This window comes from Thamnophis elegans, chromosome 12 (assembly GCF_009769535.1).
Source record: "Thamnophis elegans isolate rThaEle1 chromosome 12, rThaEle1.pri, whole genome shotgun sequence".
Classification (NCBI taxonomy): Eukaryota; Metazoa; Chordata; class Lepidosauria; order Squamata; family Colubridae; genus Thamnophis; species Thamnophis elegans.
Genome location: NC_045552.1, coordinates 56,773,841 through 56,800,653, shown reverse-complemented (window position 1 = coordinate 56,800,653; position 26,813 = coordinate 56,773,841). Strand labels below are relative to the sequence as shown.

General features: G+C 47.0%; 2 protein-coding genes across 5 annotated transcripts in view; one reads left to right on the top strand and one right to left on the bottom strand.

The window, feature by feature from the left end:
* Positions 1-15,203, bottom strand: part of LOC116515409 (integrator complex subunit 6-like) — a 34,446-nt gene extending 19,243 nt beyond the window's left edge. For 3 of the 4 annotated variants that reach the window (XR_004256247.1, XM_032227418.1, XM_032227419.1), the window contains exons 1-5: positions 14,856-15,197; positions 14,599-14,676; positions 1,137-1,286; positions 727-816; positions 325-508 (exon numbers count right to left, since the gene is read on the bottom strand). Coding sequence is in view for 3 of the 4 variants with exons in the window: in XM_032227418.1 (XP_032083309.1) it covers positions 325-508; positions 727-816; positions 1,137-1,286; positions 14,599-14,676; positions 14,856-14,966 (613 nt within the window). In the remaining variant the exon portion in view is untranslated. Of the gene's footprint in view, positions 1-324; positions 509-726; positions 817-1,136; positions 1,287-14,598; positions 14,677-14,855 lie in introns of all 4 variants that reach the window. The other variant, XM_032227420.1, reaches the window with a different exon arrangement.
* Positions 15,204-18,671: 3,468 nt separating this feature from the next.
* On the top strand, positions 18,672-26,310 carry LOC116516036 (motile sperm domain-containing protein 1). Its single transcript, XM_032228392.1, has 6 exons — positions 18,672-18,829; positions 22,680-22,938; positions 23,124-23,199; positions 24,314-24,537; positions 25,122-25,283; positions 26,121-26,310. Exons 2-6 carry the CDS (start codon positions 22,785-22,787, stop codon positions 26,150-26,152), a joined length of 648 nt encoding a protein of 215 aa, XP_032084283.1. The 5' UTR covers positions 18,672-18,829; positions 22,680-22,784; the 3' UTR covers positions 26,153-26,310.
* Positions 26,311-26,813: the final 503 nt, after the last annotated feature.

The window sequence follows — 26,813 nt, the reverse complement described above, 5'->3', positions numbered from 1 at the left end:
AGAGTGTCTTGGATGTTCTTGTAGAAAAAACCCAGGGACCTTTGGACCAATCCAATCTTTGTATTTCTCTCACAACTTGTTAGAGTGACAAGTTTGACAAGGGCTTCAGAAGGGCAAGGTTTACTAAACTCAACAAGGACTATTGATTTGGAGTTGCTGCACAGATGTCCCCAGGAAGCCAGCAGAGGTTGTGGGGAGAGAAAAGCCAAGGCACAACCCACAAAGAGAGAACAAGTTGAACCAACTAATGTTCAACCTTGTCTGCCCTGGCTAGAATCTCACACGATATTCCCAAGATTGCTCAACTGCGAAGGCTGCGGCTACCTCCAGTGACTTCACACATCTGTGTGATGGCAGACTCATCTGTGGGGACGCTCCCTAGCTGCTCGGGTTCCACTGATGGGGCCCCGGGCAAGCGCAGCACCAGGGCAAACAGCCGTTGATCCCAGCGAAACGGTTCTTTGGTTAGCTCGCTACCAGGCAGGGGAGAATTCAGAGGCAGATGGAGCTGTAGAAAGAAGAGGGGAAACATTTTAGCTAAGAGCCTGCCAGGACTCCACAAGCAAAGGTGGGCCAAAATCACAGAAAAAGTGAGCGCCACGCGAGCAAAACAAACAATCCTGCATTTTTAATAAGTCTTTGATTCCTGTACGAGGAGAGCGCTAACGTTTTTTAACAGCAAAGGTGCCACGTTCAGAGCATAGCAATTCAGTCGTGTTATCTTACCTCCTCTTGAACAGAAGAAGTATTTGTCAGCTTGTTTCCATCTGTGATGGTAATTAAAATCGACGGCTCTAAAAAAAAGGGATTCCTCCCCTACAGAAAGGAAGGAACAAAATGCCCAAATTAACACCTTCAAAGAATCAAAGAGGGTGATGCGTTCCTAGCTGAACTTAACCCACCAGTTGAAATTAACCCCAAGGAGAGTCTTCATCCCAAGAAGAGAGGAACAAAAATACCGCATTTTTGTTTCTGGCTAGGAGGGGAGGGAAAGATTTCAGTCTCCCTGGACAGGGCGAAGGGCTTCCCAAACGACCCACAGAATTTTATTTTAAGCATAGGGTCCCTTTTACGAAAGAGCTCTAAACCTCCTTCAGATGACTAAGTGAGGGAAATTCAAGGCCAGCATCCATTACCTGACCATAGTTGTCTATGCCAGAGACTAATCTGTTGAGGTTCAGCAGGTCAAAGGATGATCGCAGAGCCTGGCCGAGAGTGGTCAATCCTGATGCCTGGAGGTTTTTCAGTTCGTTCATGAAAGTGGCATGGTTTTCCTTCCAGCCAGCCTAAAGGAGGAGGGGGAGCAGAGGTCATGTTTACTCGGTGTCTGCCAAGAAAAGGGGCTTCGAAACAAGCCGTTATTATTATTATTATCTGACCCGAGAGGCGTGATACAAGAAGGTTAAGTGAGCGAGGAACAATTCATTCAGATAAGCATCGAATGAGCTCAGCCGCCTGAAGGATTTCAGTTCCAGGCTGGCCCTCCACCGCCCCCCCCCCCCCCCAACTTGACTGAGAAGGCAACGTGGTTCCACCCTCCTTTCCCACCGTTTCAATGGTTGGCAGCAGAATCTTTCAGATCTCATTCCAACAGGTCTAATTTAAGTGAATGGCTACAAAGAGCCTTTGAATCACGGCTAATCTTTTAGGAGTGTTACATTCAATTGCCAAACGTCACTGGGCAGGGAACATCCGCCAAATAAGCCATCCTATTTCACAGTCAACAGTCCTAGAGAATATTTTTTTTCACCCCTGGAAAAAAAATGGTAGTAGAACAAAGGAACTTTCCCAGGCTTTTAATTTAATTTAATAAAGGAACACGGCCAGATTGTTCTAAGTAGCCTCAGAATCACTGGACATGCGTTCCATCTCCGTGAAAAAGTTCTATCGACATCATGCAATTTTCCTCCTTAGCCTCTGCCAGGTCCGGCACATAAAGAGACTTTATTTGTTCCCAGGCGTCCACCAGATGGAGAGCCGTTTTTTAAAAAATTCCAGAGCTAAGTTAGTTATCAAATAGATGTGATGTTATTTCACTGCAAATCCTCCTTCTCCCAAGAAACAGGTCTTCTCGGTGTGCCAATGATGAACTTGTTCTAAGCTTTTTTTTTTCTTCTCCACTTGCAAAGTAACTTGGAAGTTGCTGTAACATTTCCTGGAAACATTACAAAAGATTTAGGAGACAAGCTTTTTTAGTGACTGCCGTGACCTCATCTCTCCACACCCTACAACTCACAATCTTCCAAGCGTAGCTCTGTTTAAGAAGCAGAAAACATGACTGAGAGCGAAGCGTTGCAACTCCTTACCACCCTACTGTAATACCAAAACTTACAAGTTAGGTGTTTGGGTCTAAAACATTTTCCCAATAAAACTCCCGACGAAGGATCCACTAAGGGACTAGCAAAATATCCCCAATACAAAAGCAGCAATTAGTGCTTAACAAAAACTTCATTCCCTAACCAAATAAATACACTCATATATAAATATTAACTTTAAAATCCAGGAGCATGATAAACCATTACTCTCCAGAGAAGATTGTTTCGGTTTAAATACTAATCAAGTTAATACACTATTAATACTAATAATAATACTATATATATATATATATATATATATATATATATATGTATGTATGTATGTATGTATGTATGTATGTATGTATGTATATATATATATATATATGTATGTATATATGTAAGTATGTATGTATGTATATATGTATATGTATATGTATTTGTGCTGATAAATAAATAAAGGGAGACTTTATCAGCACAAATACAACAAAATGTAACAAAAAGGCAACAGTAAAAATATTGGGTTTCTGCCTGGATGGTCTCTTGTGACGAGCCGAAGGACAGAGAATGAAAGCAGTGAACTTCCTCGCATATTTGGGCATACCGGGGGTTGTAAAAGAAATCTGATAGATAGGTAGATAGGTAGATAGGTAGATAGGTAGATAGATAGATAGATAGATAGATAGATAGATAGATAGATAGATAGATAGATAGATAGATGATAGATAGATGATAGATAGATAGATAGATAGATAGATAGATGATAGATAGATAGATAGATAGATAGATGATAGATAGATAGATAGATAGATAGATAGATAGATGATAGATAGATGATAGATAGATAGATAGATAGATAGATAGATAGATATGCATTTGGGCTGATAGTAACAGTAAAAATATTGGGTTTCTGCCTGGATGGTCTCTTGTGACGAGCCGAAGGACAGAGAATGGAAGCAGTGAACTTCCTCGCATATTTGGGCATACCGGGGGTTGTAAAAGAAATCTGATAGATAGGTAGATAGGTAGATAGGTAGATAGATAGATAGATAGATAGATAGATAGATAGATAGATAGATAGATAGATAGATAGATAGATGATAGATAGATGATAGATAGATAGATAGATAGATAGATAGATAGATAGATAGATAGATGATAGATAGATAGATAGATAGATATGCATTTGGGCTGATAAATAAATAAAGGGAGACTAGTATAGATCTATTTCAAGCTATTTAGCTCTCATCAGCTAGCCATACCCTTACTGGGATTAGAACCTGTGCTGTATTACATATTAAGCAGTTGTGTTAACCACTAAGCCACAAGGTTCTCCTCCTTTATCAGCTACACACACACACACACACAGGCAACAACTCAATACAAAAATGTGTACAATTTCATTTCAAGAGCTAGGCAATCCACTGCAAAACAGTGACCGCATTAATAGAGCTTGTGTTTTTAAACCATTTTTAACATCTTAGTACAAGGCCCACCCAGCTAAGGAACAGAATCTAGCCAACTTTAGCTGGATCTTGAAATGCTAAGGGCAGTCAGACATTGTTGGGGCCAAAAGAGCCAAGAGCCAAATAGTAGGTCTTGAGAAATAACCCATCTCCATCTCCAAGCTGGTGATACCAAATTACTGCTAATTTTTTTTTTCCCCATGGAAAAAGTGTGGGAAACCGAAGACCCCTTTTATGACAGCTGTAGAGATATGAAGTGGTGTGATTCAGGTGCTGGATCATATCATATGTAGATGGTGGCTCAGGTTTATTCAAATTTATACAAATGCATCTCAGCCTACATATTTGCAGCTATTAACAATCTGAGCGACCACAGCCTCATTACTTGCAATATTCTAAATACATCACGTACTTTCCGGATACCTGACACCAAGTACACCATATTACACCAGGGAGGTTACATGATGCCACGCAACCTCAACAGCGGCTGGAAAGGTGGTATGAAGACGGGGAGTTTATAGAGAACCAACTTCCCTTTCTCCCTCCTTCCTAGATCCCCAGAAAAGGCGACAAATAACCTGCAAAATAATCCAGTAGATCATTCTCCCAAATATTTGTTCCGAACAGATAATTTCTGTATTTGCTCAGTCATGAATGCATGAAGGCAGGATATACTGTAGGCCACTCCTGATCCAAGGCTGCCACAAACAAGAGGGGGCTCAATCTATTCCCCAGAGCACCAGAAGACAGGATAAGAAGCAATGGATGGAAACTAATCAAGGAGGGAAGCAACCTAGAACTCAGGAGAAATTTCCAGAGAACAATTAACCAGTGGAAGGATTCTAGAAGTTGTGGGGTGCTCCATCACTTGCTTTGTATTTTAATTTTTTTTAGTATTTTTAAATTGTTTTTATGTAAGCCGCCCAGAGTCCTTCGGGATTGGGCGGCATACAAATCCATTAAATCTTAATCATTGGAGGTTTTTAAGAAGAGACTGGACAGGCATTTGTCTGGAATGGTACAGGTATCTCCTGCTCGAGGAGGAGATAGCAATAGCAATAGCAGTTAGACTTATATACCGCTTCATAGGGCTTTCAGCCCTCTCTAAGCGGTTTACAGAGTCAGCATATTGCCCCCAACAACAATCCGGGTCCTCATTTTACCCACCTCGGAAGGATGGAAGGCTGAGTCAACCCTGAGCCGGTGAGATTTGAACAGCCGAACTGCAGAACTGCAATCAGCTGAAGTGGCCTGCAGTGCTGGATTTAACCACTGCGCCACCTCGGCGGAGTGGACAAGATTGGACAAGAAGACCTCCAAGGTCCTTTCCAACTCTTGTTATTCTAGTATTCAATGCTAGCTATTTGTCTTTTGTTACAATCAACCCCTTATGCGAGAAAAACAAACTATAATTCACCCTTTTAAATAGAAGAACAGCCCTCTAAGCCCACCACTGCAGCCTGACAAGAATCTCCCCCCCCCCCCCCGTCCCAAAATGTCATGTTGGAAGCTGGAGCCCTACAAAGGAAGAGACAAGTGTTCCTTCCAACAGAGAAAAATAACCACAGAGGTGTGCTTTGAGAATGGCAGACTGAAAAACAAGGAGGGGATGGCACGATGAACTCGGCAAACTGCCAGGGAAAGGTTCTCTCCCCACCTCCCTCACCCACTTTATCCCAGAGGGCAACGGTTGGGCCTTGTGAAGATCCACTTTTCATTAGGCCTTGATGCTCCAAGCAGCTGTATCTCCCTAGGCCAAGACCTGTGGACTTCCAACTCCCAGAATTTCTCAGATAGGTCTTGCAAAGCTGCCTGGGGAATTCTGGGCTTTGAAATAGCAATAGCAATAGCAGTTAGACTTATATACCGCTTCATAGGGCTTTCAGCCCTCTCTAAGCGGTTTTACAGAGTCAGCATATCGCCCCCACAGTCTGGGTCCTCATTTCACCCACCTCGGAAGGATGGAAGGCTGAGTCAACCTTTGAGCCGGTGAGATTTGAACCGCCGAACTGCAGATAACAGTCAGCTGAAGTGGCCTGCAGTACTGCAGTCTAACCACTGCGCCACCTCGGCTCACAGGTCTTAAAAAGTGTCCAAGATTGGACCCTCCTACCCTAGATCAATCAGATGGCACTCAGCAATTCACCACCACCACCCAAAAAAAAAAAAAAAAACAGATCATAAATTGCCATGGACATTTGAAAACTCGCAAGCCAGGTTTCTCAACCCTTCATTTAAAAAAAAACGCCACACCCCGATAGAGACGCACACCGCCATGGCAGCTAATTCGAGGAACAATGGAAGCCTTCCACATCACGCTTCCAAAGGTCAGAGAGAGAAGAGCAGAAGGACCTGTTGAAGAGGTGTTAAGGGAGGTGTTCCCTCTCTGCAAATTAACATCAACGAAGGATTTAACCCGAGATAGTCCAGCTGAAAAGATTCTACCATGAACTGTGGGCAAGAAATTCCGTCTTTGGCTCTCTTTTTTTTTTAAACACGCTCAAGTGTGTCCAGACTGGCTCATAAGCAATGATTTTAAATAATTTAAACTGGATGGTTAGATCTAACAGCAACCTCCTTTTGAAGGCTTTCTATACTGGTGGTCCTTGACTTATAACCACTTGTTTAGTGACCATTCGAAGTTACCGTGGCACTCAAAAAAGGTGACTTAGGCAACCAAACTCGTATTTATGACGTTTGCAGAGTCCCGATTTGCCATCACCTTCCGACAAGCAAAGTCAATGGGCGAGGTAGATTCGTTTTATAACTACGTTACTAACTGAACTGTGGCTAGAAAGGTTATAAAAGGAGGAAAAAGCTCAACTGTCTCACTTAGTAACAGAAAATTTGGGCTCCATTTTCTAAATCAAGGACTATCTTCACTTGCTAGGAATGGTCACAGAAGAGTGGGCTACCCTTTGTGTAGTTTCTGCTCTTAACATTCACCACTAAAGGGCTGCATTTAATACATTAGACCTGATAACATTTTTTTCTTCCCTTATGTAGAAACAACTTTGTTGAATTTCCTTCCCTCCTTGTCCAAAATCAGTGATTTGGGAACGGCTGGAACGACGGCAAAACTACTTGTCTCAGGATAATGTGGCAGCATCCAATCAGAGCCGGCGGTCACTGGGACCAGATCTTCTGGATTCATGGTCTGAAGATGCTCCAGTACGAATCCGAAAGCTCAGAAGACAAAAGCTGTGGTCCCAGTGACCGGCCCAGATTGGATCCTGCACAACTGTTAGAAGACAGTATATCCCAAAAGGAATCCATCTGCATTTGCCGGAAGAGCCTCTATTCCACAATGCCTGAGGGCTGGTTCTGTTTCCTGGTACCCAGAAAGTTATTCTCAGAACTTAAATTTATTAGGGAGGGAGGGAGGGATCAGGAAAACCACATTTATGATGAAAGGTTTAACTGTCCCCACAGGCTGCAAACCGCAGAGAACCCCAACACACCTGGTGATGAGATTGAGAAGAACATTATTGAGAACATTATTTTTTTTTAAAGTGCTAGGCAAACACAGATCGTATTTCTAAAACCTAAAAGATAATTTTTCTGCTCCTCGGGAAACCAACAATTAGAACAGAACAGAATAAGAGTTGGAAGAGACCTTGGAGGTCTTCTAGTCCAAACCCTTGCTCTGGTTAAATTTAATACTGCCCTTTAATCTTCTCAAGCAGCCATAAAAGTAGTAAATGTGTGTGCATTAAATTCTTGAGGCAGGCAAAACTGAGCTTTCAGGAAGCTAATATAGATAAAAGTCATATATAGTTCTCAAAAATAAATATTGCAGTGTCTGAAGAGGCTGCAGAATATTAGCCTTTTCGGTACCTCCCCTCCCACCCTGCCTCAGATTTGACAAGGTATTTAAAATGTATTCTATCAAGTTAAATTTATTTTTATCTTATTATTCCAATTCTATAGTTGCCCTACTTTTATTTTTAGAACTGTCCCTGGCCAGGTGCTATAAAGGTGTAAAGGACACTAAAATTAACATGTTTTGCTGAAGTGTCCGGAGATGGCTAAATTGTTCTCTCCAGACGTTAAGAAATGCTTCTCCCAAAGCCCTTTTTCAAAATTCACTCTGTGATGTGAATTTATTCCTGGACTATCACTAATTCCACCAAGGGAGTCCACATGCAATCCCACATCTGAGGGCTCCCGAGTTTAAACAATGGCTCGCAACTCACTATTATTTCTGATGCCACAACTTTTACAAGTATGAAGGCATGTATTTTGGAGGAGTTACGAAACTCCCCAAATTGGTCACACTTGACAGAGTCTGCTTTGTGTTCGAAAAAAAGATTCCATTTTCAGCTGCCACTTACATCAAGAATGTCTACTCCATAAAAAAAAGTTAGGGCATGATAGTGAAGAAAAGGGAAAAGGAAAGGATAAGCGTAAAATTATAACAGGGTTTGCGAGAATACCGTCCCGAAAATATACTAGATGACAGTTGAAAAGAGATCATCACAACCACAGAAAAGGAAAGGAAGAGAGAAGAAGAGACGAAAGGGGAGAGAAGGAAGAAAGAGGAGGGAGGGAAGGGATAGAAAGAGAAGGAGAGAGGGTAGGAGGGGGAAGAGGAAGAGAGGAGAGGCAAGGGAAGAAGGAAAGGGAAAGGAGAGGAGGAAGTAGAGAAGCGAGGGAGGGAAAAAAGAAAAGAAAAATTAGGGTGGTGAGAATACAAAATAGGTTTATGGGATGGTAAGGAAAGCAACCCAGAATGTATATTTTAACCTTTTATATGGAAAAACAAATATGTAAAAGTGATAAATAAGAATAACAGCTATGTGAATGTATACTTGTAACTATATATGAGAATAAAAATAAAAAATGTTTTTTTAAAAAAAAGAATGTCTACTCCATTTTGAGGCATGTGAATGCCAGCAGTTTTGGAAAAAAGAAACGGAGAGAGTCATCCTGATTAGAGAGTCAAGAGAAACTTTCCGATGACAAGATCCGGAGAGGCTAGCCAGAACAAGACTTGCCAGCAGCCAGCACTTCAGAGCAACAGATGACGTAGGAAGGCCCAGAGGTGTGAACCCAGGCCAGGTCAGAGCATTACATGCACAAGTTTGCGCTGGCACAATGATATGCCACCAAAGGCAGATGTCTCGGTTGCTCCCTCCATTGTTAACCTCTGCTAAGGCCTTCAGATGGGTTTTCTGGTGACCGGTTAAACTGTGCGATTTCTTCCACGGCCCCCTCTATTTCTCTGCCATGAACTGCTAAGGGTTATCTGTAGGCATTTTTCTGCGAAAGACCTGTTTCCATCCCCATTTTAAAAGTTTCGTCCAACTTTTCAAATTTGGAAGCAGCCCACCAAAAACACAATATTCCACAGGGAGGAGAAGAAAAGAAAGAAAGAAAGAGAGCTTCAACCAGAGAGAGAAGTTTAAAGACCATGGATTACTTCCATCTGGAGAAAACTACCAAAGGATTATTTTGCTATTCAGGCAATGCAGGGCGGAAGGAATATTCAAGAGATACTGGTATTTTTCCCCTCCTATATGCATTTTAAAATTCTATCTAACTCTCACAGGGATGTAAGACCACTCAGAGAAACCAATGCTGCACTGCAATGTTGAATTTTGATTGCTGGGAGGTTCCAAAGTTTGGTAGAGATTGTAGACTCTTTGGCGCAAGCGGATAGTGAATTCAAGAAAACGGAAATGAAGATTGGGGGGGGGGGGGGTTGTGCTTTCCGAACGCTTCTTTATGACGTAGGATTTGCCCAACAGTTCTAAAAATCCAAACAGCCTTCAAAATACAGGGTACTCCATTTCTATGAGACAAAACTCGTGCGCTAAAAAATCAACTGAAGAGCAGAACCTAGGAGCAGAAGCTAAGCAGCTTTTCGCCATGTTGAGAAGTGTTGTCTCAACTCATCAAAATAAAGAGGATGGTTACAGATCTGTTTTGAGGGGTTTCTCAGAAGATGAACTCCATGGCGCTATTTGAGAGCTCAGCGGCAAATCGAACCCTCTATGTGGACTGGTCTGAATGGAGACCCTTCCTGTGTCCCACGGGCCAAAGATCATCACGGGTCAGACAAGAAAGAAAGGAACAGTTGGTACTTTTGCAACGTTCCCGATAAGCCTGCAATCGGCCATCAATTACATTCCTTTCTTAAGGATCACTGCTCTTTATAGCCCATCCAATGGAACTGAACACTTTACTTGAGAAATGGAGGTCTTATGAAAAAAACTGAAGTTGATCTCCTTCTCTTACTGCTTAGTTTTGAAATTATCCTTCTTAAAGGTTAGCTATCGGCATGCAACAGTAACATTTGCACTCACTCAAGTGGCTGAGGAAGCAATGGGGAAAAAAATCTTTGGGGAATGGTTAGAGATTACATACCTATTGGCTACCTACACCGCCAAGCCCAAATAAAGCCTTTACATCTGATAGAATATGTGTAGCTCAGAGTTAAGCCATGGGATCCTTGGTGCTCTCCGAGCTCAAGTTTTTTTTTTTTCTTGCAGACTTTTCATGACCCAACTAGGTAACATCATCAGCGCTAGCTTTTTACGTCTTCTGCTTCCCTTCTTTCAATAACGCGGCTGCAGGATCACGATTAATATGTAGTGTAGTATCCTCAGCAACTAATTATGATTTTGTCTCTGTAAGTCTGTTCATGTTTGGTATTTTTCTTCTATCCCCACCACCAACAGCGCCAGAGACTTTGTAACAGGCTTTGCGAGTGATTTATTCTCAATCCTAATTACAGGATTGGCAGCCTAATCTGGGGCAAAAAGTGACACTTCAGTATCTTTTGGAGTACTGGGAGATCGCTAGAAGCCTCAATTTAGGAAGAATTGGTGCAAAGCAAAGTGAAAGAGGACTGTTTAAGAACGTGGGCAAGAAAAGGAGAGTGTGACTGAGGTCTTTTCCATGTTTTAAGGGAGCTGATTGTACTTTTTTAAAGTGCGTCTTGTTTCCAGGGAAAGTAGAAACGCATCCCTTGGTTCCCCAACTTCAGCCATGGGGGCCAGTAGGTGGCCCTGAGCAACTCACTTTTTCTGACTCTCAGTTCTTCTTGAAAGATGGAAGAACGGCTGTAAAAATAACAACGCAAATGATAGTGAAAACTTCTGAAAACTACAAATATATATATATATCTATACTGTTTCCAGAATGACAGGTGTCCCTTTTGACTAATTCCAGTCTTAATTTCTGGCTGACAAAAGATTAACAAATCGTTTCTGAAGAACGATGAAGAACTCAAGAACTCTCAGAGTGGTATTTCAAAGAAAGCTACTGACAGGGGCAATTATTCCTGGATACATTTTCAACATGTTTGCATTAAGGAAATAACAAACAGATGGACAAAACTGTAGCTGAAATTGTAACAACGGGCACTCCTAGTTGCTTGAAGCAAGGCTTAAGGATACAGAGAAAATTGTTTTCTCTGGAGGCAAGGCGAAAAGAGGCAAAAGACAAAATCTTCTCCTCAGTGGTGTCAGAAGAAAATGGGGTTGTTGTTTTTTTACCATTTCCTGATCAATTCACAGTAGACAAGCGAAAGGAATGGGCTTCTGCACCCTGTTCCAAAAATTTAAGGATAAATTGTCAGTTCAGTTCAGATTCCATTTGCTCTTACTGCACAGGTCCAGAGTTTTAAAGGTTTTGAAAATGCTACCAGACAATTGTTTCACTTTGGTTCTTTGGAGATGTGGCCAACGGGCAGTATTGCAGCCCTTGAGAATCATTTTTATCAGAGGCCTCATTGCAACGCAAGCAAATTTTAAGCTTTGTATAAGAATGAAGGTGAGAAATGGGCTCCTAGCAGGGGAACCCTTTTCTCAGAAAGGGGAAGCAAACTTTACAGCTGATCTTCAATCGAGGAAACTGAAAGGAATTCATTCACAGTACTTAAGGCTGAAGTGCATGACGAGCAATTTCTGTTTATGCAGATCGAGGTAGGATTAGCAACAAGGAAATTGGGAGGAGGAGGAGAAGGAACTGAAGAACTTTCCCAGAAACCAAGCCTGAAGCCTTTAGGACCCTGCCAAAAGGAAAATATGACAGAAGTAAGGGGAAAGGAAAGTCACAGAACTGATTGAGGTCACCTCCTTCCCTCTGTTAATGAATCCGCTGGCTACCAGAGGAGATGGAGAAGGCCTCATGCCCCAATGCAGTTACTCTCTGGAAGTGATGTGGAAAGGAAGATGGGAGACAGGTTATTCTTTATACAGGTGCTTGATGGCCCTGTAAAGATAAAATAGGCCTCTATCTGGAGATTAGGACTGATTTAAAATGTAATTTAACACAATTTTAAGAGTCATCCTTCTTCATTTCAGAATTTAGGGTGGTAGATGAAGTGGGGGAAGGCAAAAACTACTTTATCGTATCAAGAAACTCTACCCTGGCACAAAAGGCAGATTATGCTTCCAAGCATCTGTAGGAAGCCTTATTGAAAATGCATTTTTATTGTGTGCTTTTATGATAAAAGTGTTGCTGTTTAACAAGCACGATGAAAGACCACCTTCTGGGAAAAATAGGTCAGATAAGTTTTGGATTTTTAAAATCTACAAGTCAAGCTTTCCCCATCTGGAGCCCTCCTGTCTTAAGCCACAGTGAGGAGGAGATGCCTTCCATAGAGGCTCAATGGAGATGCTTGAGGGGAACAGATAAAGAGCCCGTGTTTTGTATGAATCCAGCAAGGGACACCACAAAGATATGTGAGGGAAGGAATACTGGTTCATGTGTTTCATCTAGAGGAGAGTAGAAAGAGATGGGTGAGTTTTAGTCCTAGCTTAGGTAAACAAAGATGGCTGACTGACTTTGGGCCAATCACCAGGTGACTTGAGAAATCTAGTTGCACCTTAGGCATGAAAGGCTGGGTGACGCTGGGCTAATCCTTAGGAGACGGTGAATTCTAGTCCTGCCTAACTCATGAAAGTCTGCTGGCCGACTTTAGCCTACTTCCCCCCGTCTCTCTCAGGCCAAACCACCACACAGGATGGGGGAAACAGGTGCATTGGATAGGTGTGCTGCCTTGAGTAATTTATAAAAATAAAGGTGGGATAAAAATAAACAAAAGGTGTGGGGACACCTAGAGAAGCAATGAAGCCGGAAGAAAGTGAAGTCCTGATGAACTCTGGTGGCTCCTCTTCCTAGGGCGGCTACAATTATCTATTATTACTATTACTGTAATTATTATTCACCACCACATAGTCGGCCAGATGTTCAGACTGGGTTTGGCACTTTTGTCTACCTATGGAGCCCTTAGCAAGGACCTATGATGCTGATGATGCTGATGATGCTGATGATTATTATTATTATTTAAATTTCTAGGCCGCCCAATCCCAGAGGACTCTGGGCGGCTTACATAGAGAGAAAAAAAAAGAAAAGCAAAATAAAAGAATAATTTAAAAATTCCCAACATACATAACATTTCTAATCGGGGCTGGACCTCAACAATAAGGTCAACAGCCCCAGGCCTGCCGGAACAGCCAGGTTTTAACAGCTTTTCTGAAGGCCATGAGGGTGGGTATGGTCCGGACCTCTGGGGGTAGCTGGTTCCACAGGTCGGAGCAGCCACAGAGAAGGCTCTCCTCCGGTAGCCCGCCAGCCGACACTGTCCGGCTGATGGTATCCGAAGGAGGCCCACCCTGTGGGATCTTATCGGCCGTTGGGAGGTGCATGGCAGTAGGCGGTCTCGCAGATACGCTGGTCCTGAGCCATGTAGGGCTTTAAAGGTGATAACCAACACCTTGAATTGCGTCCGGAGACCAGATGATTATATTATTGCTACTATCATTATTATGTAGACTGAATATAGCCCTGCAGTGGCCAAAAAAGAGAGAGGGAGGGAGAATCGACCAGCCCTTAAGACTTCTCTACCACTTCTCACTGCTTTCCAGCCCCCTCTACAGTTTGCCCCCCCTCCCCAACACTCCAAAGCAATAGCAATAGCAGTAGACTTATATACTGCTTCATAGGCCTTTCAGGCCTCTCTAAGCGGTTTACAGAGAGTCAGCATATTGCCCCCAACAATCTGGGTCCTCATTTTACCCACCTCGGAAGGATGGAAGGCTGACTCAACCCTGAGCCGGTGGGATTTGAACCGCTGACCTGCTGATCTAGCAGTAGCCTGCAGTGCTGCATTTAACCACTGCGCCACCTTGGCTCTACTATCCCAAAGCCTTTGGGATCCTCATTTTACGACGGAAGGCCGAGTCCAGAACCTGGAGACCTCCAACCATACCTGCCTTTTGGGCATCCTCTGCACCCAGGTGACCTTCAGAGCCCCCCCCTCCCAGGGAGACAACCCCCCACCCAATGCACCCTTCCTCCCCCTTCCGTCCCCCTAGCCAGCCCCTCCCTGCTCCTCTATGTATGTGTCTGTCTGTCTGTCTGTCTGTCTGTCTGTCTGTGTGTGTGTGCAAGGGAGGGTCGTGTGAACGGCTCCGCGTGTGCCTGGGAACGGCAGCCCCCTCCCTCCCCCCCCCCCGGTGGAGGGAGGGGGGGAGGCAAAGGAAGAGGAGGAGGGCCGCCGCGTGGTGGGGCGTCGGGCGGGCGGGCCGGCTCTCCTCCTCCTCCTCCTCCTCCTCCATCTCAGCAGCGCCCTCAGCCTGCCTCTCTCTCTGGCTCGCTCGCTCGCTCGCTCTCCGCCGCCGCCTCCATACAAAAGCAAAATGTCCGCCGCCATCTTCGCAGAGGCAGGCGGGCGGTCGGGCTGCGCCTCCCCCCATCGGGTTGGGGGAGGAGGAGGAGGAGGAAGAGGAGGAGGAGGGGAGGGGGCGAGGGAAGGGGCTGCTGCTGCCGCCCCCCCTCCTCCTCCTCCTCTTCTCCCCCCCTCCCCTCCCACCACCCCCGCTTACCTTGATGCAATAAGGCGCCTCGTCGAAGGTGACCAGCATGTACCTGTCGCCGCGGCTGGCCGGGTCTCGGGCCCTCAGCTGCGGGGGGGGAGAGAGAGAGAGAGAGAGAAAAGAGAGTGAGATGAGGAGGGGGGCGCGCTCTGAGGGGGGGGGAGGGGAGCCGACACGCGTTGAGGAGGAGGAGGGGGGGTCGGTGTGAACGTGTGAACGTGCTTGGCGGGACGCGCGTCAGGCAGGCAGGCAGGCCCGGGCCCCACCTTCATGAAGAGCTCGACGGCGCCCTTGGCCACGTCCAGGTAGCTGGTGCCCAGATACGCCCGCTGGTTCATGGAGGCGGACGTGTCTATGAGGAAAAGGAGGATCGGCATGGTCCGAGAGAGCCCGGCGGCGGCGGCGGCCGAGGGCGAAGGCGCCCCGGTGACGGAGGGGCAAGACGCCTCGCCTCCTCCTCCTCCCCCTCCTCTTCTTCTTTTTCCTCCGACGCGCTGCCCGCTCCTTGCTCCGGCCGGCCTCCCCTGCCCGCCCCTGCCAGCGCTCCCGCCTGGGCGACCCTCCGCTCCGGCCGCCGGGAGTCACTGAGCGGCTCCCAACTTCGGCTCGCTCGCTCCCTGGCTTCGGCCGCCGCCGCCGCCGCCGCCCCTCGGGGGCGGGGCGAGGGCGCGCACGTGACCCCGGGCGGCCTCCCGTTGGCTGCCGATTATGCCGAGATTTGCATAGGGGGCGGGGAGACGCGCTGCGGCAGGCAGGGCGGGGAGCCCGGGCGGCGCTCCCAGGGCCTTGTTGGGGTGGGGGGGGGGGGAAGGATGATTGGCAGGCGGGGGAAGGGGCGGAGCCAGGGACAACGCGGCGGCGGCGGCTGCTCCTCTCCGCAAAGGGGTCGCGGGGAGGGAGGGTGGTGGACGTGGGTCGGGTTCGCCCGTGGGGCTCCGCGGAGTAGCGAGACGGATCCCCGTTTTTTGCTTCCACGGGCCTCCGGACCTTCCCCTCCCGATTTGGGGAATCCGCAACTGCGACCCGAGAGGCGATCTCCTCCGGGATCGGGATCCTTGATAGGATCGGGCTGCGCCCGCTCCAAGGCGCCTCCTGCCTGCTTGGAGCCAAGCCCAACGCCCCGTGCCTCCGCAGCTTCTGCTGCCCCCAAAGGCTCGGGAGCCTCGTTGCTTCCCGGGCAGTGCCGCCTCTGCTGGGAGAACCCCCCCCCCCCCGGGCACCCCTGCGGCTGGTTGGGCAGGTCGCAGCCTTGGGGGCATTTCGGGGGGTCTTCGCTTCACGCTTTGCCGAGCGAGGCTGGCTTCTGTTGCCGTGTGAAACGCAACCCAACCGCGGCTTGAAATCTGGTGGGGGTCGGTGGTCCCTGCATTAGCCCTTCCCAAGTGCCTCGAGCCAGGCTTGGACAAGTCAAAAACCCATTCGGACGAGCAAACGAGGCCAAGACGTGGCTATTCCGGTTGCTTCTTCAAGCCCCCAAGCTTTTAAAAGGTGGTTGGTTTGGAGGCGCTCCCATTCTTGTGGGAATGGCTCATTTCCTGTTTTCCCTGGCCTTTCGCATTCGATTGTTGTGCCAGGTCGGTCTCGAACCAGCTGCATGAAATTAAAAGATGTCTTGCCCTTAGAAAAATCTACTTGCAGGTCCTTTCAAAAATTGGTGTCCCAGCCCCTTCACTCAAACATGATTGCTTTGTAAACATACATGCCAACTGTGCTGGAAAGGAAAGGAAAATATTTCAATTTGGGCACCATCTATTCTCAATATCCGGTTTGGTGTGTGTGTTTTTTGTACTCGTGGATCTTTGCCATTGGTGAAAAGCCAAGCTGTTGGGGCAGTGTTGAATAGAGAGGTATAAATAGAGATATCTTTTCCTGAGCTGGGATGGGGGTAAAATTGGGAGTGATATAGCATGGGGGCTTCACCAGGGGGGGCAGAGCATCAAAGGGGAAGCTGAGCATTAGTCACTTCTAATCATTCAGAAGATTACAAAAATGTAATCCTTATCTAGTGTTAAAACTTCCTTTAGATCAGTGTTTCTCAACCTTGGTCACTTGAAGATGTCTGGACTTCAACTCCCAGAATTCCCCAGCCAGCGAATTCTGGGAGTTGAAGTCCAGACATCTTCAAGTGGCCAAGGTTGAGAAACACTGCTTTAGATAGCAGCAAACATACAATGTCTTGTTCTAGGGTGGAATTTCTCTACCCAGCTAGAACAAGGTGATAAAAACAAGGCACCAAGCAATTTTTTAAAAAAATAATGACCTAAAGTTTGGTTGTAGGGATGCAGTGGCTCAGAGGATAAGATGCTGAGCTTGTCGATCAGAAAGGTCGGCGGTTCGAATCTCTAGTGCCGTGTAACCGAGTGAGCTCCCGTTACTTATCCCAGCTTCTGCCAACCTAGCAGTTCGAAAGCACGTAAAAAATGCAAGGAGAAAAATAGGGACCACCTTTGGTGGGAAGGGAACAGCGTTCCATGCGCTTTCAGTGTTGATTCATGCCAGCCGCATGACCACGGAGACTTCTTCGGACAGCGCTGGCTCTTTAGCGTTGAAACGGATAATGAGCACTGCCCCCTAGATTCGGGAACGACTAGCACATATGTGCAAAGGGAACCTTTACCTTTAAAGTTTGGTTGGGGGTTTCATAAACACCCGCCAGAGAGGAAGTTGATGAATGAAAGGCAGCATTGTGGAGGCCAATCTGACAGATTTCCTAATCCTTGTGTCTCCCCCAAAAAAACAAGTCTTGGAGAATCATCATCTAACACTAAAACCATGTTTTCCTGTGGCTTGTCTGAAATTACCCATAGCTGGTATCCAAACTACCAAATGTGACCTCAAACATGCAACCTGTTTTGTAGAAAAATAATAAAAATAAAATTTTATTGAGAAAAAGATGGGAGAGCCGTTCAGGTTTTGTTGTTGCTGTCACAGAGATGACTACACCTTTTACCGTTCTCCTGTTTCTGGATTGCTTTTGTGGTGCAACAGAGCGTTCTCCCTTGGTAGAATCGCTTCAGCACTTCTAAGGGGAGGGAGAACCGTTTAATTACTGGCATCATGAGATCCGTCCAGCTTTCTCCATAATGGACTTTTTAACCCCTTTGTGGCAGCTTCTCCCGACTGTTGAATAACTGGGTAAATAACGAGAAAGGTTGGATCCCCATCATGTGCTAAGCCCATACCAAGGGAGGCCTATTGCAAACCTGCCTAGCAACCCCCTTTTTGTATTGCTGCCTTATTCGTGGCTGGGGAATTCTGGGAGTCGAATGGAGAATTCTGGGAGTTGAATGGGGAATTCTGGGAGTTGAAGTCTTTAAAAGGTCGGAACCCCCCTTGGGCTAAGCCAAGATGTTGTTCTTTTGGAGTCCCCTTAGTTCAGTGTTTCTCAACCTTGGCAACTTGAAGATGTCCGGACTTCAACTCCCAGAATTCCCCAGCCAGCATTCGCTGGCTGGGGAATTCTGGGAGTTGAAGTCCGGACATCTTCAAGTTGCCAAGGTTGAGAAACACTGCCTTAGTTAGTGCTGCGAAGGGCAGTTGCACCCCAGTGTGAAGCCCACCGTGGATTTCTCATCCAAGAAATCCTAGTCAAGCCAAGCAGGGCAATGCATGAAGGGGAAGGGATCCACTGGGAAAGCCGGATCTCCTGGGGGGGGGGGGCTCCCCTGTCTGCAGCCTGGCAAGGCTCCCCCTTCACTCCCATTCCTCTGATTGCAAGGCTTTGGGGGACATTACGTGTATGTTTTTCAATAACCCGCGCAGTCGCCGCCTCCCCACGCGCCATTGAGCCCGCCTGACCCAAATGAACACCCCCCCCCCCCACAACTCCTCTCCCACAACAGCCGTTACAAATGGCGGCCCGGGCAGCCTGTGGGCCGAAGGGCGCAGGCGCAGTTTGGCGAGCCACCGCAGGAAACGGCCTCTGCGCGCGCAGCTTCTTGCGATCGATAAGTGGAGGGAGGGAGGAAATAAGAGAGAGAGAGGAGGCGGTGACGCTAAAGCGTAGTCGCCGCGCAGGCGCAGTGGCTCTGGGTCTTCCCTCCTGGCTCAGTCCTCCACCTTCCCGGCGTCCTTCGGTGTCCCGGTGACGTCAAAAAAAAGGGGGGGCGGGGAAATCGAGGACTGGCGAGCCGGCCTGCCGAGGAGAAGAAGGCCCGGAGCTGGCGAGGCGGGACGGCGGCGCTTCCCTCCGCGGTTGCCGCCCACAGACGAATCCGGGACGGCGAGCATGGCCGGCGGGGTGAGCCAAGGGCCCTTTCCTCGGCCTCTACTTGAGGAGGGTCGTGTGAACGCGTAGACGCGTGTCAGCAAGGGGGAACCGTGTCGGGGCCGCCCTGCTTGGATCCCTCCGCCCGGCCACGGAAATGGGGAGGGGAGGAGGAAGGAGTGACCGCTCCTCCGAGCCCCAAAAGGGAGGGTGCCCGAAATGGGGGCTGATGGAGGGGCGTCCCTGGCCGGGGTCGGAGGAAGAGAGAGGCCCGTCGTCATGAAGGAGGAGAGGAGGCTTTTGGGGAGGGGGGTCGGTCATTTAAAGCCTGGGGGCTGTTGGGGGGGTGCCCGGTTGCTGGGATGGGTCTGCCCTTTGGGGGGGGGGTCCTCAGGGTCTGCCTTAGCAAGAGCTGAACGGGTTGCAGCCCCATTTCTGAATAAAGTGGGGAGGGGGCCCCGCCCGAATCTCCACTGGAAGCAGATCCTGGGGTTTGGGTCTGGGACCCTTCCCCACCCTCTTTTTCCTGACCATGGTTGGGCTCTGGTCGTTCCCATCCCCTCCATGTCTGAAAGAGGACGAGGCTGCTTCACAGTCCCTGAATATTTTGGGGGGGGGGTTTGGGGGGGGTTGAGATGAGGTCAAGAATCCAGGCTGATGTGCAACTTCGATGGTGTTTCCAGGAAGCTGATTCCCAAGAAGAGCAGAATGATTCACAAACGTGGAATCAAAAGCAGCCCTGGTCACTTCCTGCTTTTGGTTGGTCTTCACCCCGGGGTTGAAAAACAACTGTGAACTTTGGAGGTTAATTGAAATCAATAGCAACAGCCCTTCTTAGGCTTATCCGCTTCACGGGGCCTTTACAGCCCTCTCTGAATGGCTTACAGAGTCAACCTATGCCCCCCCCCCCCCAACAATCTGGGTCCTCAGTTTATCGACTTTGGAAGGATGGGAGAGCGGAGTCAACCTTAAGCCCCATCAGGATCGAACTGACAGCGGGCAGAGTTAGCAATAGCACTTAAGACTTATACACTGCTTGACAGTGCTTTACAGCCCCCTCTCAGCGGTTTACCAACCTTGAGCCCCATCAGGATCGAACTGACAGCGGGCAGAGTTAGCAATAGCACTTAAGACTTATACACTGCTTGACAGTGCTTTACAGCCTCCTCTCAGCGGTTTACCAACCTTGAGCCCCATCAGGATCGAACTGACAGCGGGCAGAGTTAGCAATAGCACTTAAGACTTATACACTGCTTGACAGTGCTTTACAGCCTCCTCTCAGCGGTTTACCAACCTTGAGCCCCATCAGGATCGAACTGACAGTGGGCAGACTTAAGACTTATACACTGCTTGACAGTGCTTTACAGTCCCCTCTCTAAGCGGTTTACAGAGTCAGCCTATGCCCGCCCCCCAACAATCTGGGTCCTCAGTTTATCGACTTTGGAAGGATGGGAAAGCGGAGTCAACCTTAAACCCCATCAGGATCGAACTGACAGCGGGCAGAGTTCGCAATAGCACTTAAGACTTATACACTGCTTGACAGTGCTTTACAGCCCCCTCTCAGCGGTTTACCAACCTTGAGCCCCATCAGGATCGAACTGACAGTGGGCAGAGTTAGCCTGCAGTGCTGCATTCTAACCACTGCATCACCATAACTCAATGACGTGACCCCATCTTATTACTGGAATTTAGTTGGGAAGGCCAGAATGAGAAATAATTTTTTTATCTATCTTGATAGGTAGACAGACAGATGTAGATATAGGGAAGATGGATGGATGGATGGACAGACAGGATAGGCAGACTGCTGAGAGAAGTTAATAATAAAGTTTCTGTGTTAAAACTACACATGAAATCATTTATCCTGTGTATTATAACAACATGGATTGAACACAAGGAATTTACTTAAGTAAATAAGGCAGAATAGAGCCAGAAAGAGGTACATTACTCTTGAGATCTTGACAGGAAAAAAGTATAGAATAAAAAAATATAGGGATAATCTGGATCAATATATGTGATTACCCAAAAACATATAATCTAGACCTTCAGTGAGATGGTGATGTGTGAGCTGATAATTTTTAATTTTTTTATAGATTATCTACTTTCACAGAATACTTAAGGAGCAAGTCTGTAATGCTTTCCATTTGGATTCTTTTTGGAGATTTCTCTTGCTTCTAGATCAGTGAGGGTTGGTGGGTTTTTTTAAGTCATGCTAGGGAAAGAAGGGGAACGTTGATTCTTTTCTTTAGTGGGATTCAAACTCTCATGTTCTTCCTTGCCTTATAGACCCAGTCTGTCATTGTCTGTCTGCAAACACCTCCTTCCTTCCCCCAGATTTCTGAGGGGAGCCATATTCTTTGCAGACCATCAAAACAACCTCCTGTTCTGTGTTGCATTACTCAAAAGGTAGCTGCCAGGGCCGTAAAGGAGCTGGAGTGTGGCCTCCAGGACTGCCTGCAGTTACAGGTTTAGCAACAGAGGCCCAGTTTGTGTGTTGGGGAAATGCACTCCTGCCTTTGGGTTCATTGGTGGCTTCCAAGTGTAGGCAGTTTGTAGAGATTATCTCCAATTTAGTCACTGACTGGCAAATTATTCGGGGATTTTGAAGTCACGTTTGTTTTATTTGTGTATTTGTTTATGTGAGGTGTATGGGGGGGGAGTCTTCTTTCTGTAGGCTGAGCTATTATTTGGTGCTCTAAATGCGATTCAGGTCTGCTGCTGGCATAATGTAGATTTAGGGATTAAAGTCTGACATCCTTAATGAAATAGGTGGGATGGGGAAAAACACAAATTGCCAATATCCAGGGTGGTGCCATTTCAATAGATTGGTTCACTTTAATTATTAGCTTTTTCCTGGAATCCTTTATTTATGCAGCACCAGATAGGGGGTATTTTTCAACAATCTTGTTGTGTTCTTGCAGGCTGGCAGGCTTCCAGAGCAGACTGGTGGCTGTTGTTTTTTCTGCTTGAACGAAGCTGTGCCTCTAAATTAACCAGGGCGCCTAAAGAATCGAGTCCTGATAATTAGATCTGCCATTCGGAATAATGCTAGACTTTACTTTCCCCAGCCCACCCTCCTCTGCAGGTGCTCAGTAGCGGAGCTAGGCGTGCAGCAGCATCCCAAAATGGAACGATCTCCCCGTGGAGATTCGGACCCTCACCACCCTTCAGGCTTTCCGCAAAGCCGTTAAGACCTGGCTGTTCCGGCAGGCCTGGGGCTGATGAGTTCCCAGCTCCACTCGAACTGTTGCGGCTGTTGATGAGTTTTTTAATCTGTCTTTTGTATTTGTTTCGTCTTGTTTGTTTTCTTTGTATTGCCCCTCTTCCCTATTTGGTTGGTTAGCCGCCCTGAGTCCCCTCGGGAATAGGGTGGCAGAAAAGTTTAATAAACTGAAACTGAAACTGAAAATCTCAACCTGAGGAATTGGCTTCCGCCTTTCCATCGGCAGGCGGCCTATGCAGAACAGCAGCCGTTACATTCGCTGTGATGTACCGTGGTTCGCCCATGAGGCCAGTGTTGAGAAAAGACACGGACACGAGCTTTCTCGGGATGAGGCGACCCAGATTGGGGTCTGGGAGCCCCTTTTATTGAGACAGGACAAAGGCAGGAGGAGCAATCAGCATGTGATTTAAGACAGCCTGTCAAACTACAATTTCTAATCTACTGCTCAGGGAAGTTCTGTCTATATATGGTCAAATCCTGGGCATCGTTGGGTAAGGCACATCTAGAGTGAACTATCAGGATGTTATGTTTTTTAGGAGTTTGTTTTTTCCTGTGTGGTTCAGCGTGGCTGCGCATGCCCTGTTATGCACTTGGCCATGGGCGACTGCCACACCTACACAAGGAGTTATATGACAACATCTCGCTGTCTCCTCCTATTTGCAGGCTTATCCCAAGGCTCTCCGATTGCTAAGCCGCTGCGAACAAGAAGTCTTTGGAGACTGAGCTACCCTAAGTGCAGAAGGAGCAGGGACGGAGGACTTGGTGCCAATGCAGCAGCAAAGAAGACAACCAGAGTTAGTGGAAGGGAAACTTCCCGTCTTCGTCTTTCCTACCGAACTCATATTTTACGCCGATGACCAGGCGACGCACAAGCAGGTGTTGACTCTCTACAACCCCTATGAGTTTGCCTTAAAATTCAAAGGTGGGTATTGAAGCCCTCGTTTTGGGTCGGGGACGACAACCAAACTGCGCTGAATGTTTAATGTTCACGGAACGTAGAAGAAGGGAAGAAAGTACGAATCGCCAGTGAAGATCAGGGCCCGTATCTGAATCTTTGGATGGGCTTGTTTTGACGGCCTCTTGCTAACCGTTTCCTTTCGTTTGCAGTTCTATGTACAACCCCGAATAAATATGTCGTGGTGGATGCGTCTGGTGCGGTGAAGCCTCAGTGCTGCATTGACATGTATGTAAACATGGATTCTCGGCTTGCTGCGTAGTAGCTAGCCAATCGCCAAGCCCCTTCCCCGCGCTTCTTTAGTCCCGATGCTTACTGGCGCTCGTCCTGATAAATAAAGAGTTATAGAGCAGAGGTGTCAAACTCAAAGCCCGCGGGCCCGAATTGGCCCAAAGGGCGCTTAGATCTGGCGATCCGGATCTCCCGAGCTCCGTTTTCACTGGCAGAGGGTCGCAGGAGGCTGTTGCTGCCGAAAACAGCTTAGGAGGCCATTTTTGCCTGCGCCTTGCTTGGTCCACCACATGTGGCTCTGACACAAATAACATGAAGCTGGCTACACACACACACACACACACACACACACACACACACACGGTCAAATAACACTGATGCATCCCTCAATGAAATTGAGTTTTGACACCCCTGTTATAGAGCAATCCCTTGGGATCTTGTGGGTAGAAATTGTTCACACCCATGTCCCTTTAGCTCCTATGAAATCTTCTTTTCAAAGGTTTTATTTCTTTTAAAACACAAATATTTCATCATTCGTCAATCATTAAAACATCGAAGTACAATTTTTTTGTATGCCCCTCCCTCCACCCCCCCTACCCCCTCCTCCTCCCCCCCCCCCCGACTTCCCAGAACCCGTACACGGTATGGATTTTTAACAAACACAGTCTAAAATCTATTGGGAAAAAAAAGAAATTATTGACATTCTACATTGACCTTAGCTGCTTCTTACTGAACTAACTTTAAACAATTTAAATCATTTCTGATCTTAAGCATAGGCTAACTGGAGTTTCTTGGTCCCGTATTTATTTTGTATATAGTCAATCCATTTTTTCCAGTCTCGTTTATATCTCTCATTTGAGTGATCTTTAAGATATGCCGATATTTAGCCATCTCGCTAAGTTTGTGACTTTCAATGTCCATTCTTGGGTTGTAGGCAAGTCTTCCTTCTTCCAGTATTGCGCCACCAACAGTCTTGCTGCCGTTGCTCCTATGAAATCTTATGGACGGTGGTAGCGGAGCATATTTCTCTCTCTCTGTCTCTCTCTCCCTCCCTCCCTCCCCGTGGGAAATTGGCATGTAAGAGCCGTGAGTTTTTCTCTTCCTTTCGCAGAGTGATTCGCCACCGAGATGTCCGGCCTTGCCATTATGGAGTGATCGATAAGTTTCGGCTCCAAGTCTCCGAGCAAAGCCAGAGGAAAGCCCTGGGAAGGAAGGAAGTGATCGCGACTCTGCTCCCCACCGCGAAAGAGCAGCAGCAGAAGGAAGAGGAAGAGAAGAGGCTGAAGGAGCACCTGGCCGAAAGTGTCTTTCTGGAGCAAGCTCTGTGCCAGCCGGGTAAAGGAGCCCATTGCAATTGCTGCCTCAACCCAAGGGAGTTTTCCCTCCCCTGCGTGGGAAAGTGGATGGGCTGTGGTTCCATGACTTGTTGGAGACCCAAGGTGCAGACGAGGGCTTTTGGGGCCACGTCACTTCCATCCTTGTGGCTTTTGTGGAAGTGGGCCAGTTGTTTCTGATCAACTCACAATCAGAAAAGGCAGTTTCTTTAAACGCACCCTTTTCTTCGTGCTGCGCTAGTTGGGCACGATGCTGAATTAGATGGCCAGTGGTTGAGTTTAACACAGCGGTGTCCAACCTTAGCCACGTTTTAAGATTTCTTCTGGATTTCAATTGTCAGAATTTGCTGGCTGGGGAATTCTGGGAGTTGAAGTCCACAAGTCAAGAGTGGCCATGATTGGATACCCCTGATTTAACAGGACTACAATAATAGGTGTAGAGTACAATGTCTAAATAATTTTTCTTGCCGTTGGAGCAGCAATCATGGGCATGAAGACGGAGTAGAGATTCCAAAGGAAAAAAGCTGGAATACGATGAGATTCTGTAATCCTGATTATTTTTTTTCCCCTTCCTCTTTTCCCCAGAAAATAGAATTGTCTCATCGGGGCCAAGTTTACTCACCGTCTTTGTGGGAATCCTGTGCATTGCTGCTCTTATGCTTCCCACATTGGGAGAATTGGATTCCCTGGTGCCTCTCTACCTCCACTTGAGCGTGAATCAGAAGTTAGTAGCTGCTTATGTATTAGGTAGGTTCCCTTCTTGCTCTTACGGGATATGTGCAGCATTCCTGATTGGCGGGGAGAAACGCCATACAAAAAGGCCAAGTTACAAAATTCCCAAAATAGAGAGTCTTCGACTTACAACCCACAAGTGAGCGCGGAGTTTTGGTTGTTAAGTGGGTCACTGACTCGATTTTATGGCTGTTGTTACACCAGTGGTTAAAAAAATGAATCATGTGGTCACTGAACAAATCCAGAAAGGTTTTTTGGGGGGGGGAGTTGCAAATCGCAATCGTGACCACTGGATGTTGCAGCCATTATAAGTGGGATCCTGTTGTCGAGTTCTCCAATGCAATCACATAATTGGGGAGTGGGAGGGTTTTGGGGGGGAGGCACAGCAGTGGTAAGTTCGAGGACTGGTCGTAACTCTTGAGTCCATTATAACTTAGCAATAGCAATAGCAGTTAGACTTATATACCGCTTCCTAAGGCTTTCAGCCCTCTCTAAGCGGTTTACAGAGTCAGCATATCGCCCCCAACAACAATCCGGGTCCTCATTTCACCACCTCGGAAGGATGGAAGGCTGAGTCAACCTTTGAGCCGGTGAGATTTGAACCGCTGAACTGCAGATAACAGTCAGCTGAAGTGGCCTGTAGTACTGCACCCTAACCACTGCGCCACCTTGGCTCTTTGAACTTTGGTCATTAAGCAACCAGTTGTTAAGGGAGAACTATTGTCAGTGTTGATATATGGGTAAATTTGTGCCAAATTTCCATAAATATTACTTATTATACTTAACCTTCCACATGCACAAAACAATGTAAATTTAAGCTACCACCAACCAACATTTTCCTTCTTTTTCCAGGTCTCATCACCATGGTTATCCTCAGAACATGAGTGATGTTTTAATGGGATGCGGAAAGTCTTTTTTTTTTTAAAGAAGGTGTTACAAATTCACGTCATGAATGTGAATTCCCTTTGACTCCCATTGGGCTCATGGAGATGCTGGGGAAAATCCTATTCAGTGATTTACAGTATGGTGTGTTTTTTTTTTTAAGAAAAAAAACCAACAATGTTTTAACTACGTTTAACCGAAACGATTCAAGCCTTTGGCCGCGCTTCTGTTACGGAACAGCTCCAAAATGCTCAGCGGCAGAACGAAATTTGGAGCGGGTTTTTACCTTTGCATCCGCCGGGGATCCTTTTTAACGCAAGAAACGTTCCTGTTTTTGCTTTTAAATTCCGCCTGCCCCCCCCACCCACCCCCCGTTGTTTGATCATCATGAACCCCCACTGCAGACGCGCCTGCGGCGTTAATTCCTCCTCTCCTCCCGTGTCTTGTGTTGCCATTAGTGCTGAGTGATGTTTGCGCAGTGCTGCCAGTTCTCAAGATGGCAGAAGCTTATTCGGAACGGATTACCTGACGGTGAACCTTTATGAAAGGCGTCGGCGGCAGGAGGCTGTTGTGTTTACATAGCGATCTAGTTTGCTCGAGAGATCCTTCGCCATCTAGTTTGCTCGAGAGGTCCTTCACCGGGGCAAGAATACGAGACAGCGC